Source organism: Phalaenopsis equestris, unplaced genomic scaffold (genome assembly GCF_001263595.1).
Source record: "Phalaenopsis equestris unplaced genomic scaffold, ASM126359v1 Scaffold000808, whole genome shotgun sequence".
Classification (NCBI taxonomy): Eukaryota; Viridiplantae; Streptophyta; class Magnoliopsida; order Asparagales; family Orchidaceae; genus Phalaenopsis; species Phalaenopsis equestris.
In genome coordinates, this window is record NW_018165248.1 from 75,099 (window position 1) to 90,179 (window position 15,081).

A 15,081-nucleotide genomic window follows, 5' to 3' on the forward strand; every position below is an offset into this window, starting at 1 on the left:
CGTAGCCTTTTTCAGTCTTTAATCTCACTAAAAGACCAACCAACATTATAAAAAAATACCTAATATTACTGTAATTATTGGAAAATCAAACTTATATGCGTTGAACCAGTAATCATAAAGGATGATGAAACATTGGGTTTGAAAAGTCGTGCTATTATGAGACTATTGAATCAATAATATGCTAAAAAAAACTATAGAGTTTTTTTTCTTTTTCTTTTTGTGCCATGGTAATTATTGTAGCTGAAAGAAAATAATAAAATTATCTTTGTACGATTTTTATTTATTTTAAAGCTATGATTTTTATTTATCTTAAAGCAACATATTGAATAATATAGAATTAACTTTGTCAGCATTAAAAATAATTTGTGTCAGCAATATATTGAAGTTAGTAAAGTTTAGTATGGTGTAGTTACTCTCATCGATAGTAATTGCTTGGTAATCAAATCATAATAGTATCTCATCAATGATCAACTTTAAGTTCTTATTTTTTAATTGGTTTATTTACTTATAACTGAAGTTATTTTGACTTGATTGATTGTACATCAGGTTGATTAGATAAATTAAAACTCTAATTCTATTATATTAATACTTTAACTGAGTTTTCTTAAGTGATCAGGAATTAATCAACGGAGTAAAGACCCCTTATTCATGGAGTTGTGTATGGGGTCTTTTTGAATCATTCAAAAAGGGATTAATAGCTATATTGGTTCAAATATGAATCAGATGCAACCCAATTCTACTTGTTTCCTGCTAAAATTACTTCGCTTAAATATTCTTAATTGTTACAATGATGGAATCCCTCTCATCTCCTTACCAATGATCTCCACTTGCTCATGTTATGACTCATCTCCTTACCAATGATCTCCACTTGCTCATGTGTGTCCCTTTTTCTTGTCTTATTTGCAAAAATAGCCTACCTTCTTGCTTGATCGCTCTATTCTTTGAACTCCAAATCTCTCGTCTCACTCATTCACAACTTCCATTTGCGACTCTACCTTCATTTATATTGTTCTCTCTTTGTGGCTCTCCTTCACACAATGAACATAACCATTATCAAATTTTCCTATAATACAATCCACTACTACTATTCTCTAATTTCCGCACAAACCACACTCACCGGCCTCCCAACACCCCTTCCCTTATTTGTGCGCTTTGACTTCTGCAATTACATCCTCTGCTACATTGATTCCCCAATTTGTTGAGTCTACATGCTCGTCTATACATCGACCAACCCTTGCCTCAGTTCTCCAATCGTCGAGTCTCATAAAAACCATCTAATTTTGATTCTCCCTCTCAATTTCCTCTAATTTTCCAAAACCCACAACTTTGTCTCCAACTTCATGTGACACTTACCTGCTCTATGACATGTTACCGAAGGAAACCCAAACCTCAACGGAAACACAAATTACTATTTCTGAATTCCAAACAAATTTCAAACAAGACACTTGAAAGAGCAGGAAGTAACGACAAACAGACAGTATCAACATAAATAATAAAAGATATCTGTGGGTGATAATGAAAATGGAGGCTGCTGGACGGTGGGTTGGCGACTGATGTAAAATGGTTGTGGATAAGGCAGCACTCAAAAATCTGCATTCATAGAACCCTCCATAACCTCAGAAAAAAAACACTTATATAAGTAAAATAGGTAAAAAGTATGATAGGAAAGATATATAATAGGCAAAGAGGGGTTTAGTAGGTAAAATAAGTAAAAAGTATGATAGGAAAGATATATAATAGGCAAGGATAAGAATATGAAATAAGTAGAGAAGGAAAGGAATTATAAATAGAAATCATCACGAAAGGAATGGAAAGGGGTTAAATAGGAAAGGGGGTCGTCGCGGTTACAGTACTGCAAACTGTAGCTGCTACAGTAACCGCGACCCCCCTTTTCCTATTTAATCCATTTCCTTTCCTTTCTTAACCACTATTTTAACATTTCAAATTTGATTACTATATTGAGCAAATGTGAAATACAAAGCTATTGAGCACCGACACTTCTAAAAATGTGACGTATCTTATCCGACACTGACACATCCCGTCACTTCTCTAATACTCAAAATATATGTTTGAATTTTTTTCAGGCGCGAACACGTCCAGGACACACCTCAACATCTCATCGAATATGAGCTTGACACAACAATAACAACAACAACAATAAGCTTTTATTATAAATATACACTATTTTGAGAAATGGAACACTGGAACTAAAAATTATAAATACACTTGTAGCCTTAATTATACCTCACAGTTAAAAATGTCCAATCTCTCGTCATGCTGAGCTCCTTCTAACATTCATGAAATTAAATATTGAAGATGCATTCAATATTCGTCGAAGTCGAGCATCAGTAATTTCTTCTTTGTAATCATGGAAATTTCAGTAGATAAGTTGGACTATAAGTTTGATGAACTTTTTTGGAATATATTATATCTAATTTTAAAAGCTAATTTTTATAATCATTAAGTTTTATAGTATAAATTAAATTTATGAAATTAAATTTTATTCTTGCATAATTTGTGCTGTGATATATTTAATAAAGTATAATAAAATATATATTTTTTATATTTATAATTAATTAAATATAAAAACGTGTTCATTATGTGTCATGTCCTATTTATTTTTAATTATGTCGTGTCGTGTCCGTATCTGTGCTGCATTGATACAAAATGTGGAAAATTTGTGATAAGTTTGTGGGATTGATAGATGCTAGATAAAAAATATATGCTTAGGAAATGGATAAAATGAATAAGTAAATTCGAAGTAATATTTCAGCTATTGTTGCTTCTAATCTAGCAATGAACTTGTCAAGTATTGTCCTTCAGTTCAAGACATGTAAAGGTGGAAGGTCTTTTTGAAAAAGTTATTACCCATAAATTTATGCCAAAATATAAATGTATTTCTAAATTCAACCAACTTAATGATAATATGGTTGATGAGGATGGACATGAGGCTTCATTTCCAAATTTTTAATTAATGAATCTTTCAATAATGTCAACCTAACACCGACACCCCAATTGATAGAATAGGTTAACGAAAAAATTGACATGGATTTAAGATGAATGGCCTAATGGGAATTTCAGTTGTTCTTACTTTTGTTGATGAATTTGATAGGAAAGAGGACTTCCACAGAGCTTTGGGCAAACACAAAATTTTACTTTACCATCACAAAACAACACAACCAAAATACATAAAATGATAAATACCTACAATTTGAGAGGTAGACAATCTCTCCTAAATTCTAACCCTAAGTTCAAGACAATAATTACATAACATAACGCAACGCTAAACGTATTAAGTCATATTTATAGTACACAGTAATAACTAACAAACGACTAAATTACCTTTTTAGTATTACACCTAACCTAAGTCTTTAAATAGGCTCGTCGCCGACTTATGGAGTATGAGGTGGACAGTGCGGTCTTGTCCTCAAAATGGAAGAGAGGAAACTTCTGTTGAATCAACTCGTATCACTCTCGCTCATAAACTGACTTGAGTTTGGCTCTTGCCGTCAACACTTTACTGAAATAAGTTATAGTTTAACATTGCCCTCCCACCTAAACCCGTCATCATCCGCTCATGTTTGCTTTTCATGTCCATGTATCTCATGACTCATACCAAAGTTTTGGGGGTTGTTTTGGAAGAGATTTAGCACAAATGTCGGAATTTTCTTTGGAATAGCACAAGGGGCCGCATTACGTGGCTTGGGGAACTCTCTACCAATTGAGTTTTGCGGGTGGTCGGATCTTCATGCAGCTAAGCAGTGGAAGTCGGTTTCATACTCCCACCCTTTTGGCGGCCACAGCCTCACCAAAACTCACATATTCCCCATCCTGGGGCAGTAGCTAGTCTCAAAGGCGGTCATATTCTTCTTTTCTCTGAGTTGACTAAACGTAAATATAGATGGGCCCTTCTTCCAAACTATCGATCAAGCAAAGGGGCGGTTCTTCAACGAAATTGAGGAATTTTTTGTTGCGATTTGAGAACACCTTCAACATTGGGATAGTGGGATGGTGGAGTTTCATGATATCTCTTCTATTAGGAAAATGTTCCAACCATGGATGTGGGAGACAAGGCTTCATTATTGAGAGGGACAATGTCAATATCATCAGCTATATGAGGAAATCTATGACTTACGAGTATTACTTTTCATTTTGTTTCTCGGGATTTCAATCGAGCTGCCTATTTTTGTACCCATAGGCCTCTTTCACATAGTTTTTCTTTTGCCTCAGTTTTTGAATTCTTCGAATTTTTTGACATTGTATGGGATGACAAGACCTCTTTTAAACATACCTAAAAGTATGTTTTTTGTAGTTTTTTTCTTCTTGTTTGATGCAAAATAAATTATTTCACAAAATAAGCGATAGGTTATTGACACTGCATTATGACTGCATAGCTTGGGACATCCATCTCTACAATGAATGATTGTTTTAAATCATGCACCGCCAGCACTGATACGCTCGTTATAGCCTTTTTTAACTTCTCAAAAGTCTGAGTCACAGTTTCCCTCCATTGCAAGTTATCCTTCTTTAATTGTACGTCAGCGACCACGCAACCGAATTATAACTTATCATGAACTTTTGATAAGATCTTATGAATTCTAGAAATCATTTTGTCCCCTTCAATGTTTTAGACGTTGGTCAATCTAACATACCCGCCACCTTTGATGGATTTGCTGACATCTTGAGTATCATCAACCCCTTCAGATGGTGAATGTGGTCTTCCAATGAATAATCCGATATCATCTCAAATTTCTTTCTATAATCTATGACAAACCCTTCTTAAATTAATGCAAAAAATTGCTTGTGTGAATCCCTTTCCGGCATAGTTCTGAAATGCTCCAACAATTGATTTTTGAATTCTTTCCTCGTTCTAACTAACCGACATTGTTCTCTCCATTGATACTATGTCAGAGCCTTTCCTTCTAAATACAAGGCTATCACCATCAATTTTTCTTTTTTCATCAGCCCATTAAGAGCAAACTATCTCTCCGCAAGATAAACCCAACTATAGGTATCCTCTCCTTCAAAGATCGACATCTTTAGCTTACTTATGTGTGTCTCCTCTGCAATTTCCTCGATCGAAGCTCATTCCACCCACAAAGCGGGGTTGGGTTCCCTTTCTTGACCCATATTAATTTTCATTCTTCCCTAAGTGTGGGTCACCCCATAGTCAGTTCGCCCATTCTCATAAACTCTTAAATTGTTTTCAGCCCGAAATGTTGCCGCAACAAGTCACTGTTGTGGTTGGATACAACCCTCCACCAAGGTCCCACCCACTATGGTTCTCTGTTCCAAGATGAAATCCTTCGAATCAATCTTCTCCAAACCTGAATCGCACGTCGTCCCATTTTATCTGCTGTCGCTCGTTCCAAACATTCAAATGTCATGCAATTCCCTCCAGATGCTACCGCTCATATGACTCCAGATTCCTTTGCTCAATTCTTCCTGCTTCTGTTCATTCTACTTGTTCGGATGCCGTGCTTTTTCTTCTAAGTGTTGCCAAGTCCGCTCCCAATTCTTTCACTTGATCCCGGGGCTCCTTATCTTCCTAAGGCAGCGACACTGCTCTAATGCTACACAAATCCTTTAGATTGCTACCTCTTGCATTCGCTTCAAACTTCATCACTCAATCCTTTAGCGAGTGGCAGCGAGTTTGAGTGAAGCTTTAAGATCTTCATCATTTCTTCCAAAATTTTAAATCTCCCCTCCATGGATGAGAACTGCCCCTCCATGGTCAAGAAATGCTCTCTTTCAAATATGATTTAGCTTACCCCTCTGTCTAACTTTTTCCCTCCAAGGCATGTATTGTTTTGGCCGCCATTATTTCTGGGACAGCTTCGATTAGGAAGGCAAAACTCTTGTATCTCGCAATCTCATCGTTGTCTTCCCAGATAACTTAATATTAAAATTTTTCAGCACACCAATTCACCCCCCCAATCTTGGTGTGTCGTAACCTTCATTGGTCATGAAGACAGAACTCTATATGCTGCGATCTCGTCATTGGCTTCTCAACTAGATCGAATTGTGCCTACATCGGGAGGTTTGGCCATGATGGCGACTCGATGGAGACACCCTATATGTTATGATCTCGTCGGCTTTTCAACTTGCTTGAATCGTGATTGTATCGCGTGGTTCATTAATGAAGGCAAAATCCTGTACACTGTGATCCCGTCATTGGCTTCCCAACTTGCTTGAATCGCGATTGTATCATAAGGTTTGGTCATGAAAGCGATGCAACAAAGAAGCCCTATACGTTGATATCACATCGACTTCCCAACTAACTCGAATCACAACTGTTTCTCAAGTTTTTGGTCACAAAGGCGACACCTTGTACGTCGCGTCCCGTCGGCTTCCCAGGTAGCTCGAATCACAACTGTTTTGCGCGTTTAAGTACCTAAAGCGATGTATGCCTCAATGATTTTAGACAATGAGTCAGAGCAGCGTGTCACGGACTAACTTATCCCAAGTCACTCGTGCGGCTTTAACGCTCTTTCTTGAAACTAAATTAGCCTAGCTCTCAAAACGCTTGAACTTGTAAGCATAAAATACTCTAAGAAGAGTAGGGAGAAGTATTGGAGAAAGGAGCATTTCACTAAGAAAGAAGAATTACGACACTTGAAAGCTTGGATGGTTTCCTTGGATGAATGCTTGGATGGTTAGAAATGAGGGGAAAGACTTCTATTTATAATCCTGCCCAAGCCTAAGGGAACTTTATAGATTACATTAGAATATAATATCTTCTAGATAGTTCTACATTGTTCTTTACATACATGATTCTTGAATTTTGCAGAATATTCTAGAATTCTCTTGAAACTTGCTTCTTTCAGCATATTTCTGAAATTATGTGAAACCTTTTAGAATTTATTGGAATATTTTTTTTGTAGTTTTTTTCTAGAATGTCATGGAACCTTCTAGAGTCTTTTAGATTGCTCTCTACATTCTGAGTTCTCTAGAATCTTCCTTTTCCATGTTTATTTTGCCAATTATTCTTGAAGATGGCAGAGCGTGACACTACCTCCCACTTAAGCTCACAATGCCCTCATTGCGACTTCCCCTTGGCACTCAGACCAACTTCCTTTGTTTGCTCTTAGTAATCTTAGGTTTTTCTTTGGTGGTATGGGGGAGGGGTGTCATGTAGTGAGACTTCATGACTGGTGGATCAGTCCTTGGCTCCAGCCAAATCGGATGATTTTTCTCCCTCCTTGGTGGTAGTTCTTTAAGAACCTCCACCACTTCCTTTGGCATGCCTTCTTAGGGCTTCACTTCTTCGTGAAGAACAACCAAGTAACTCCTCTTTTCTTTTAGAATGCCCTTTTTGAATTGGAAGACTGATAACACATTGACTTCCTGCTTTTTACCCTTGTTATTGGTACTAAGCAAACTTGATTCTCTTTCATGATGCACATGCTATTGACGAAGTACATTGGGAATGCTCTTGCTTGATCCAAGAAGTTCATCCCTAGAACAACTTTAAAATCATCCATCAGAATGATAGAGAAGTCTAAGATACCTGACCACTCTCCAATACCGGTCTTTACTCTTCTGAGTACTCCATGGATTGGCCTTACTGCTAAATTGATCTTCTTGATGGAGCCTCCTTTAGTCATTTGCAGACCCAGTCTCTTTGCCTCTTTGGCGAAGATGAAGTTATGGGAAGCATGCGTGTCCACCATTGCTCTAGTGGTCTTACCGCCTGTCATATCACCACTGTCTTCCTTCTGATGGCTTACAAGGAGAGAGTTCAAAGCTTTTTTCTGAAGACAATCCCTTACCCAATGTGGCCCATCATAAAGAAAGCACTGATTGTGTGATTAGTTTTGTCATTTTTAGGTTTTCATTTGTCTTTTCCTTTGGATGAGGTCGATTCGTGGCGGGTCTCTTCCTTATGTTGATTCTTTTCTTCCCCACCCTTGGCATATGCACTTTTCTTATCTTTAGGCTTGGTGGACTCTTTGAGTAATCAATTAGGCTTTCGCGATCGTGATGACAGTGGCAAGATTTTGCACTTCGCGCCTTCTAAGCTTTGTTTTTGCCCACTGTTGGAGTCTATCCATGAATTTGAAAAGAGCATCCTTGTGAGACATGCAGAGAATTTTAGAAACCAGGCTAGTAAACTCCGTAATATATTCCCGAATCAATCCCGTTTGGTTGAACCTTCACAATCGGGCCCTAGACACATCCTCTGCATTTTCGGGGTAGAACTGTCTCTTTTGCTTCTTCTTAAGTCATCAAAGGTGGATATGGTGAACATACCTTTCTCAATATCTTCTCGTTTTCTTCTGCACTACAACATGATGCTGTCTAAGAGATAAATAGTTGCAAATTGTATTCTTGCTTCTTCATTCTTAATTCCCATCATTCTGAAATTTTGCTCAATTCTCCATAGAAAATTGTCCGCTTACTTCGCATTGCGAGCTCCTCCAAAACTCTGTGATTTTGGAACTTCAATCCTCTTAGCTTCGAAGGTGTGATGGTTGGTGGATGTTGCATTGCGCCACTCATCTTGTTTTCTTGGGCTCTTCATACCTCCTGGAGCTCTCCCATCAAATTCTCTCGCATCTTAGTCATTTGATCTTTTAAGCATCATACTTCTGATCGTTAAATAGATTGTGATGCTCTCCTCCACGAGTCCATCAACCTTTTGGCCAAGATTATCCATCTGTGCCTCCACGCCATTCTTTGACTCCTCAACCCGAGCAAGGTGCGAATCAAATTTGTGCATGATCTCCTTGGACCTCCCATGTGGGTTTGATGCGGTTGGATCTCTTTGCTCCTGACAACATCGCCCTTGTTGAGATGATTCCACATTAGTGGCTTCAGACTCCATTATGTGCTCTTTAACGCTGTTTTTCATCCCTTCGAATCGAAGCTCTGATACTAACTGTCACGGACTAACTTATCCCAAGTCACCCGTGCAGCTTTAGCGCTCTTCTTTCTCACCAAATCAGCCTAGCCCTCACAACACTTGAACTTGTAAGCACAAAACACTCTAGGAATGTAGGGATGAGTATTGGAGAAAGGAACACCTCACTAAGATAGAAGAATATTAACAGTTGAAAGCTTGGATGCTTGGATGGTTTCCTTGGACGAATGCTTGGATGGTTACAAATGAGGGGAGAAACTCCTATTTATAATCCTCCCTAAGCCTAAGGGAAATTTATAGATTATATTAGAATATAATATATTCTAGATAGTTCTACATCGTTCTTTACATATACTTGGTCTTGGGTCCGGACGAGCTCCATGCTCTCCATCACGAGATTCCGATACAAAACCGACAGAATTTTCCAAAAGACTTCTTGAAGGGCACGAATGACTCAGGCACGTAGTGTTTCTAATAGGCCCAGTTAAACAAAGAAAAGTTAGCATACATACAATACATCATTTTTAGCGAAATTCCTACTGAGATGATAAGAAAATCGGGCTTCCTAAGTTTTTTTCTTTAGTTCGATGGCCGAAATCTCATCAATCGATGAACACTTTGCCTTTCAGAATCATCTACAGACTTTCTTCTTCATTTGAAAATAATTTTGCGCCGCCCCTTTCTTAGGTGGGGTGGCTCTATCCGAGGGGATGGAATTCAAGTAGTCCCCTCCACGACCTAGCTTCCTTGCAATTAGTAGTTTCAGATACTTTTATCCTTCAAGTCCTACTTGTTTCGAGGTCAATCTATGGAGGAATGAGATGCAGTGACAATTGATTTCATTAATACGTAGAAAAAGAAAGCGAATTCACTCTATCAGATGACTTCACATGCGATAAAGGTAGCCAAGAGAACAGTGTCAATCTCGCATGAAACATTCAAGGATTCGATAGACACTTTCAAAAAGGCCATCAAAGGACCATTCACAGAGGCAATAGCTCAGTCAAGTGCTTTATAGAAGGCAAGCGCCTTGTCTTTGCTCAGTTGATTTTGGGTCGTGGAAGAGGGTTCGACTCCTGCTACCCATTGCACTAAAATTTGGTGTTTTGAAGCCCGGATAAGGTGCGAAGCAGTTCATTCCAACTTGAACGACAAAGATGATCCATCCAGATTGAAATTGTCTCTTTCGATCCGAGTTGAATGGCCAAGCACTTCCATCCCAATAACAGGTCAATTCACAAGGGAGCGTTAACAATCCAAAAGAATTTGTCAAAAAAATCTTATTTGACTAAGAGACAGGCATGGTTGGATAGTATTCTGACTTTGATCTGTCAGATCTATTCTCTTCATAAATAGTCAGTCAGCTAAGTCAAAGAAGCAGAGTGGCGCCCTAGAAGTTGACCTCGAAGTTCCAGCTTACGTCGATTTGGGATTAGCTATGAACAGTAACTTCAATCAATAGGTCTTGCTGGTTGAAAGTTGATCAGACAAAGCAAATGTGGAATCATCAGAGGCGCTTGCAGTACAAAACCTTCTTCCCTCTTTTATGTAGAAACTAGTGTATTGATGCATACCTTATTGACTCTTAATAGGCCATCCAGAAAAGAAGAGAAGACTTTCAATCTACACTTCGTCATCGACTTTCATGAGATTGAAGAATGAAGGCGATAGGTTCAATAAGAAAGAGGTTATTGTATTGGGTGTGTGTGCATAAAGACTAGGCGTAGGAGAGCTGTTCAGATGAATGTCCACCTGGCGGCATTTTGTAAGAGTCAGTCAGTATCGATCTCGTCCAAATTTCAGAAGATTCCCCGTAAGAAGCAGATTGAATTGGAATTGGTATGAGTGTGTTTGAAGACTGCAAGTGGGTATCACCTTCTCTTTGGTAGTGTAGTGAGTCCAGCGGGCCGAGTTCCAAACCTGCAAAAAGCTGTGCTTGTTTTTGTGGCTCTCGAGTCATTTTCTATGTTGTGAAAGTAATCGCTTTCTAGACGCATGAGTAGAACCTTTTCAGTTATTGGTTAGTTCCTCTCTCTGGGGTGGAGTGAATTTAGGTTTGTGTAGTCTCGTTCCTCTCGCTTTGCTCAAGTACTTCATTCCTCAGTGTCGTCTCCTTTCAAATAGAGTGATTGGTACAGTCAGGTCAAGTAGGAAGAGTTGTAGGGAAAAAACAGAGTGAACGACTATTCTTGAGTTGACATTGGCTCCTTTCAGTTTGTAGTTCAGAGATACCTTTTAAGTTGTGCTAAGTGAACCTTGTTAGTTTTCTCTGTCCAAGGAGCTGTTACAAGGAAGTCTCCGTCGGCATCCTATCTTAATACCTATCGACAAGTGGAATGCAATTTATTGAGCTTGGTGTCCATCATCATCCCTTCCTTTTCTTATTGAAAGAGTAGGGAAGCATATCTCGTAGAGTTTTGTGAAATATGTTCAATAGACGGTAGATACATGTGCTCGGCAGCAAGCAATTGCTTCTATTGTCACAGTAGAATGGCAAGAATGAAAAGGTAGGGGAATAGATGACTCATACCTAAAAGGAAGCATCCTTTCTGAGAGAATTTTGAGATATGATTCTAGAGCTATGCAGAATATTCTAGAATTCTCGTGAAACTTATTTTTTTCAGCATATTTCTGGAATTATATGAAACCTTCTAGAAGACCTCCGAATATTCTCCTTCTTTTTAGTTTTTTTTTAGAATACCGTGGAATCTTCTAGTGTCCCTTGGATTGCTCTCTACATTCTGGGCTTCTTTAGAATCTTTCTTTCCCATATTTACCTTGCTAATTATTCTTGAAGATGGCGGAGATTAACAAGCGGTCTCAAATGCCAACAATAAAGGTTTCTAACAGAGTTGCGACCTCGAATGCTCCGATATCATTTTGATGATAGGAAACTGAGAACTTCCATAGAGATTAGGACAAACACAATATTTTCCTTTACCAGCACAACAACATGGTCTAAATATATAATGGATAAATACCTACAATTTGAGAGGTAGACTATCTCTCCTGAACCGTAACCCTAGATTTAAGACAACAATCACATAACATACATAACCTTAAATTTATTAAGTCATATTTATACCCTACAATAATAACTAACAGATGACTAAATTATCATTTTAATCTTGCGCTTAATATAATTCTTCAAACTATCTTAGCAGACTCGACATTAACTTAGTGAAGCACGAGGAGGACAGTGTTGTATGTGCCGGTCTAACAGTACTCTCTTCCCAGAAAACATCTTGTCTTGAAGATTGTAGAAAGGAAACTTTTGTTGGATCAAGTCATATGACTCCCACTCATAAGTTAACTTGAGTCTTGCTCTTGTTGTCAGCACTTGATTGAAGTATGCGATGAGTCGTTGACACTGCATGAGTGCACCTAACCCACAGCCCGAGGCGGTACCACTAGCATTGGTACACTTTTCATGGCCTTTTTTAACTTCTCAAAAGTCTAGGTCGTAGCTTCCTCTCATTTAAAGTTATCATTTTTCAATTATTTTTTTAATGGCCACGTAATCGAACTGTAATCCTTCACAAACTTCGAGTAGTATTTTGTAAGTCCTAGAAACTCTCTCAACCCCTTCAATGTCTTATGTACTAGTCAATTCAACATAGCCGCCACCTTTGATAGATTCACGGACCCCCTGAGTACCATCAACTCCTTATTCAAATGGTCATTGTGGTCTTCCAAAGAACAGTCCAATAACATCTCAAAATTCTCCCTATATTCCATGATCGACCCTTCTTGGATCAATGCAAAAAAATGCTTGTATAAATCCCCTTCTCGCGTGATTTTGAAATGCTCCGAAAATTGGTCTTTGAATTATTCTCATATTCTGATTGGCTGACATTGTTCTCTCTATCGGTACCACGCTAGAGCCTTCTTTCCAAACACACGGTCGCTGTCATCTAATCTTCTTCCTTTGTCAGCCCATTAACAATAAAGTATCTCTTCACGTGATAAAACCAACTATAATTATCTCCTTCAAAGACCGACATTTTCAGCTTCCTTATGCAAGTCTCAATTTTCTTGACTGAAGCCTACTGATATCTCTTATTCCATAAATTTGGCTCACCTCATAATCAACTCCCTTGTCCCCATAGGATCCTAAGTGTCTTCCGTCCTGAAGGCTATAGCAACAACTGAAACTGTCGTAGCTAGATGTAGCTCTTCGTCGGGGTCCCACCCACCATGGTTCCATGTTCCATTTTCCTAGCTGAAATTCTTCGAATTGATCCTTTCAAGCCCCGAATCGTACGTGGTCCCATTCTGTTTGGTGTTGCTTGTTCCAAACCTTCAAATGTCATGCAATTTCCTCCAGATGCTAACGCTCATATCCAGTGCCAACTCCTTTGCTCGATCTCGCCTGCTTTCCTTGGTTCCAGCCATTTGAATGTCACACTATTCCTTCTAAGTGTTGTCACTCGAGTCCACTCAGTTCCTGTGCTCGATCCTGCGTCTATAGATCCGCTTAAGGCTGCGATGTTGTCCTGATGACTTAAATCTTTTAGAATGCTATCACTCACCTCTGCTCGAGACGCCGTAGCTATATCCTACGGCATGCGACGGTTGTTGTGCATGAAGCTTCACATCTTCATCTTCGAGAATCATGAATTTTATCTCCATGGACGAGAACCGCCCCTCTATGGCCAAAAAAAACTTTTCCATCCATTTCATATCTGGTTTGGCCGAACTCCCCCTCTACTTTCTCTTCCAAGGCATCTACGTTTTTGGCTGTCATATTCCGAGGATGGTTTTTAAATCACGAAGGAGGAACTCTATACACCGCGATCCCATTGTTGGCTACTCAGCTAGCTCGAATCGTGATTGTATCATGAGGTTCGGTCATGGAGGAAGCTTGTATGCCGCAATACTGTCGTTGGCCTCCTATCTAGCTCGAATCACGACTGCATAGCGAGGTTTGGTCATGAAGGCGATGTAACAGAGATGTCTTGTATGTTGTGATCTCGCCGACTTCCCGGCTTGCTCAAATTGCGATTATTTTGCAAGTTCTGATCATGAAGGCGATGTAGCAGAGATGCCCTATACGCCTTGATCTCATCGACCGTCTAACTAGCTCAAATCGTGACTATTTTGCAAGTTTCATTCACGAAGGCAAAGGATGCCTTGGCTATTTTTGACGACACAAGTCAGAGTAGCTGCCTTGAATATGACTGGCACCAAAGAAATATTACAATTCAAATGCATAAATGATAAACACCTACAATTCGAGAGGTAGTTGATCTCCCCCAAACCCAAACCCAAACCCTATATTCAAGACAACAATCACATAGCATAACCTAATCATAAACATATTAAATCTTATTTATACCCCACTGTAATAACTAACAAATGACTAAATTGACATTTTAGTCTTATGTCTAACTTAAGGCTTCAAACTATTTTAACTGGCTAGGCGTCAACTCAGCTGAGCCCGATGCAGATAGTGCTGTTGGCGCCAAACTAATACAATTATGTTCATTTATTTTAAAATTCAACTTTCTCCGTTTTCCGAGTTTACATGACCTAAAAAACTCTGAGCTATCCAAGGGAATCTTCCAAGTTTTCCATCTGTTAGGCGATGGGGTTATATGATTAAACTTCTATCTCTTTACGATAATTCTGTTACTTTGATTTAAAAATTGAGTTGCTCAGCATATTAGATATAGAACAAATGGATGCTCTATACTGCGTTTCTCTCTAAATTGGAGCATTCGTAGTAATTTGTGATTATTCTTCTAGACTTATGTTTCTGTCATTCTTTCATTTTCTCTTATATTTGCTGCTCACTAAAATTTTAATCCATGCGTTTTCATTGATATAGGGTTGGCAGCGCAAGCTTGATCCAGACTACAATGTTATGAAGACGCTTCAGACATTGCTTTTCAAAGCTGACTGGGCTGAGTCTCTGTTGTACACGATTGAAGGGCTATTGGGTTGAATTTCTCTTCTGTTCTTTTCAACAAAAAAATTTTGACAATTGTAAATGCTGAACTTTTTTTTATATTTACGATGCTCATTTTAGCTTTTTGCTTGCCCATTCTTTTTCCATGTTCCATAATCTGGAAATTTGATGCAAAGAAACCATGAAAATAGTAGAGTAAAATAGTTAGCCAGATTTTGGAGCATTTCTGTTCTTCTAGCAGCTCCAACGCGCAGTCAGCTCTATAATGTAAAAATCTGTATTGCGTTTCTGCCATGTGTCATTTTTT

At 38.6% G+C, this 15,081-nt stretch overlaps 1 protein-coding gene across 1 annotated transcript in view; it reads left to right on the forward strand.

The window, feature by feature from the left end:
- Positions 1–14,907, forward strand: part of LOC110031414 (uncharacterized aarF domain-containing protein kinase 2-like) — a 52,408-nt gene extending 37,501 nt beyond the window's left edge. The window contains exon 6 of the mRNA XM_020734594.1: positions 14,694–14,907. Within this exon, the coding sequence (XP_020590253.1) occupies positions 14,694–14,810 (117 nt within the window). The 3' untranslated portion in view covers positions 14,811–14,907. The remainder of the gene's footprint in view (positions 1–14,693) is intronic.
- The last annotated feature ends 174 nt before the right edge of the window (positions 14,908–15,081 follow it).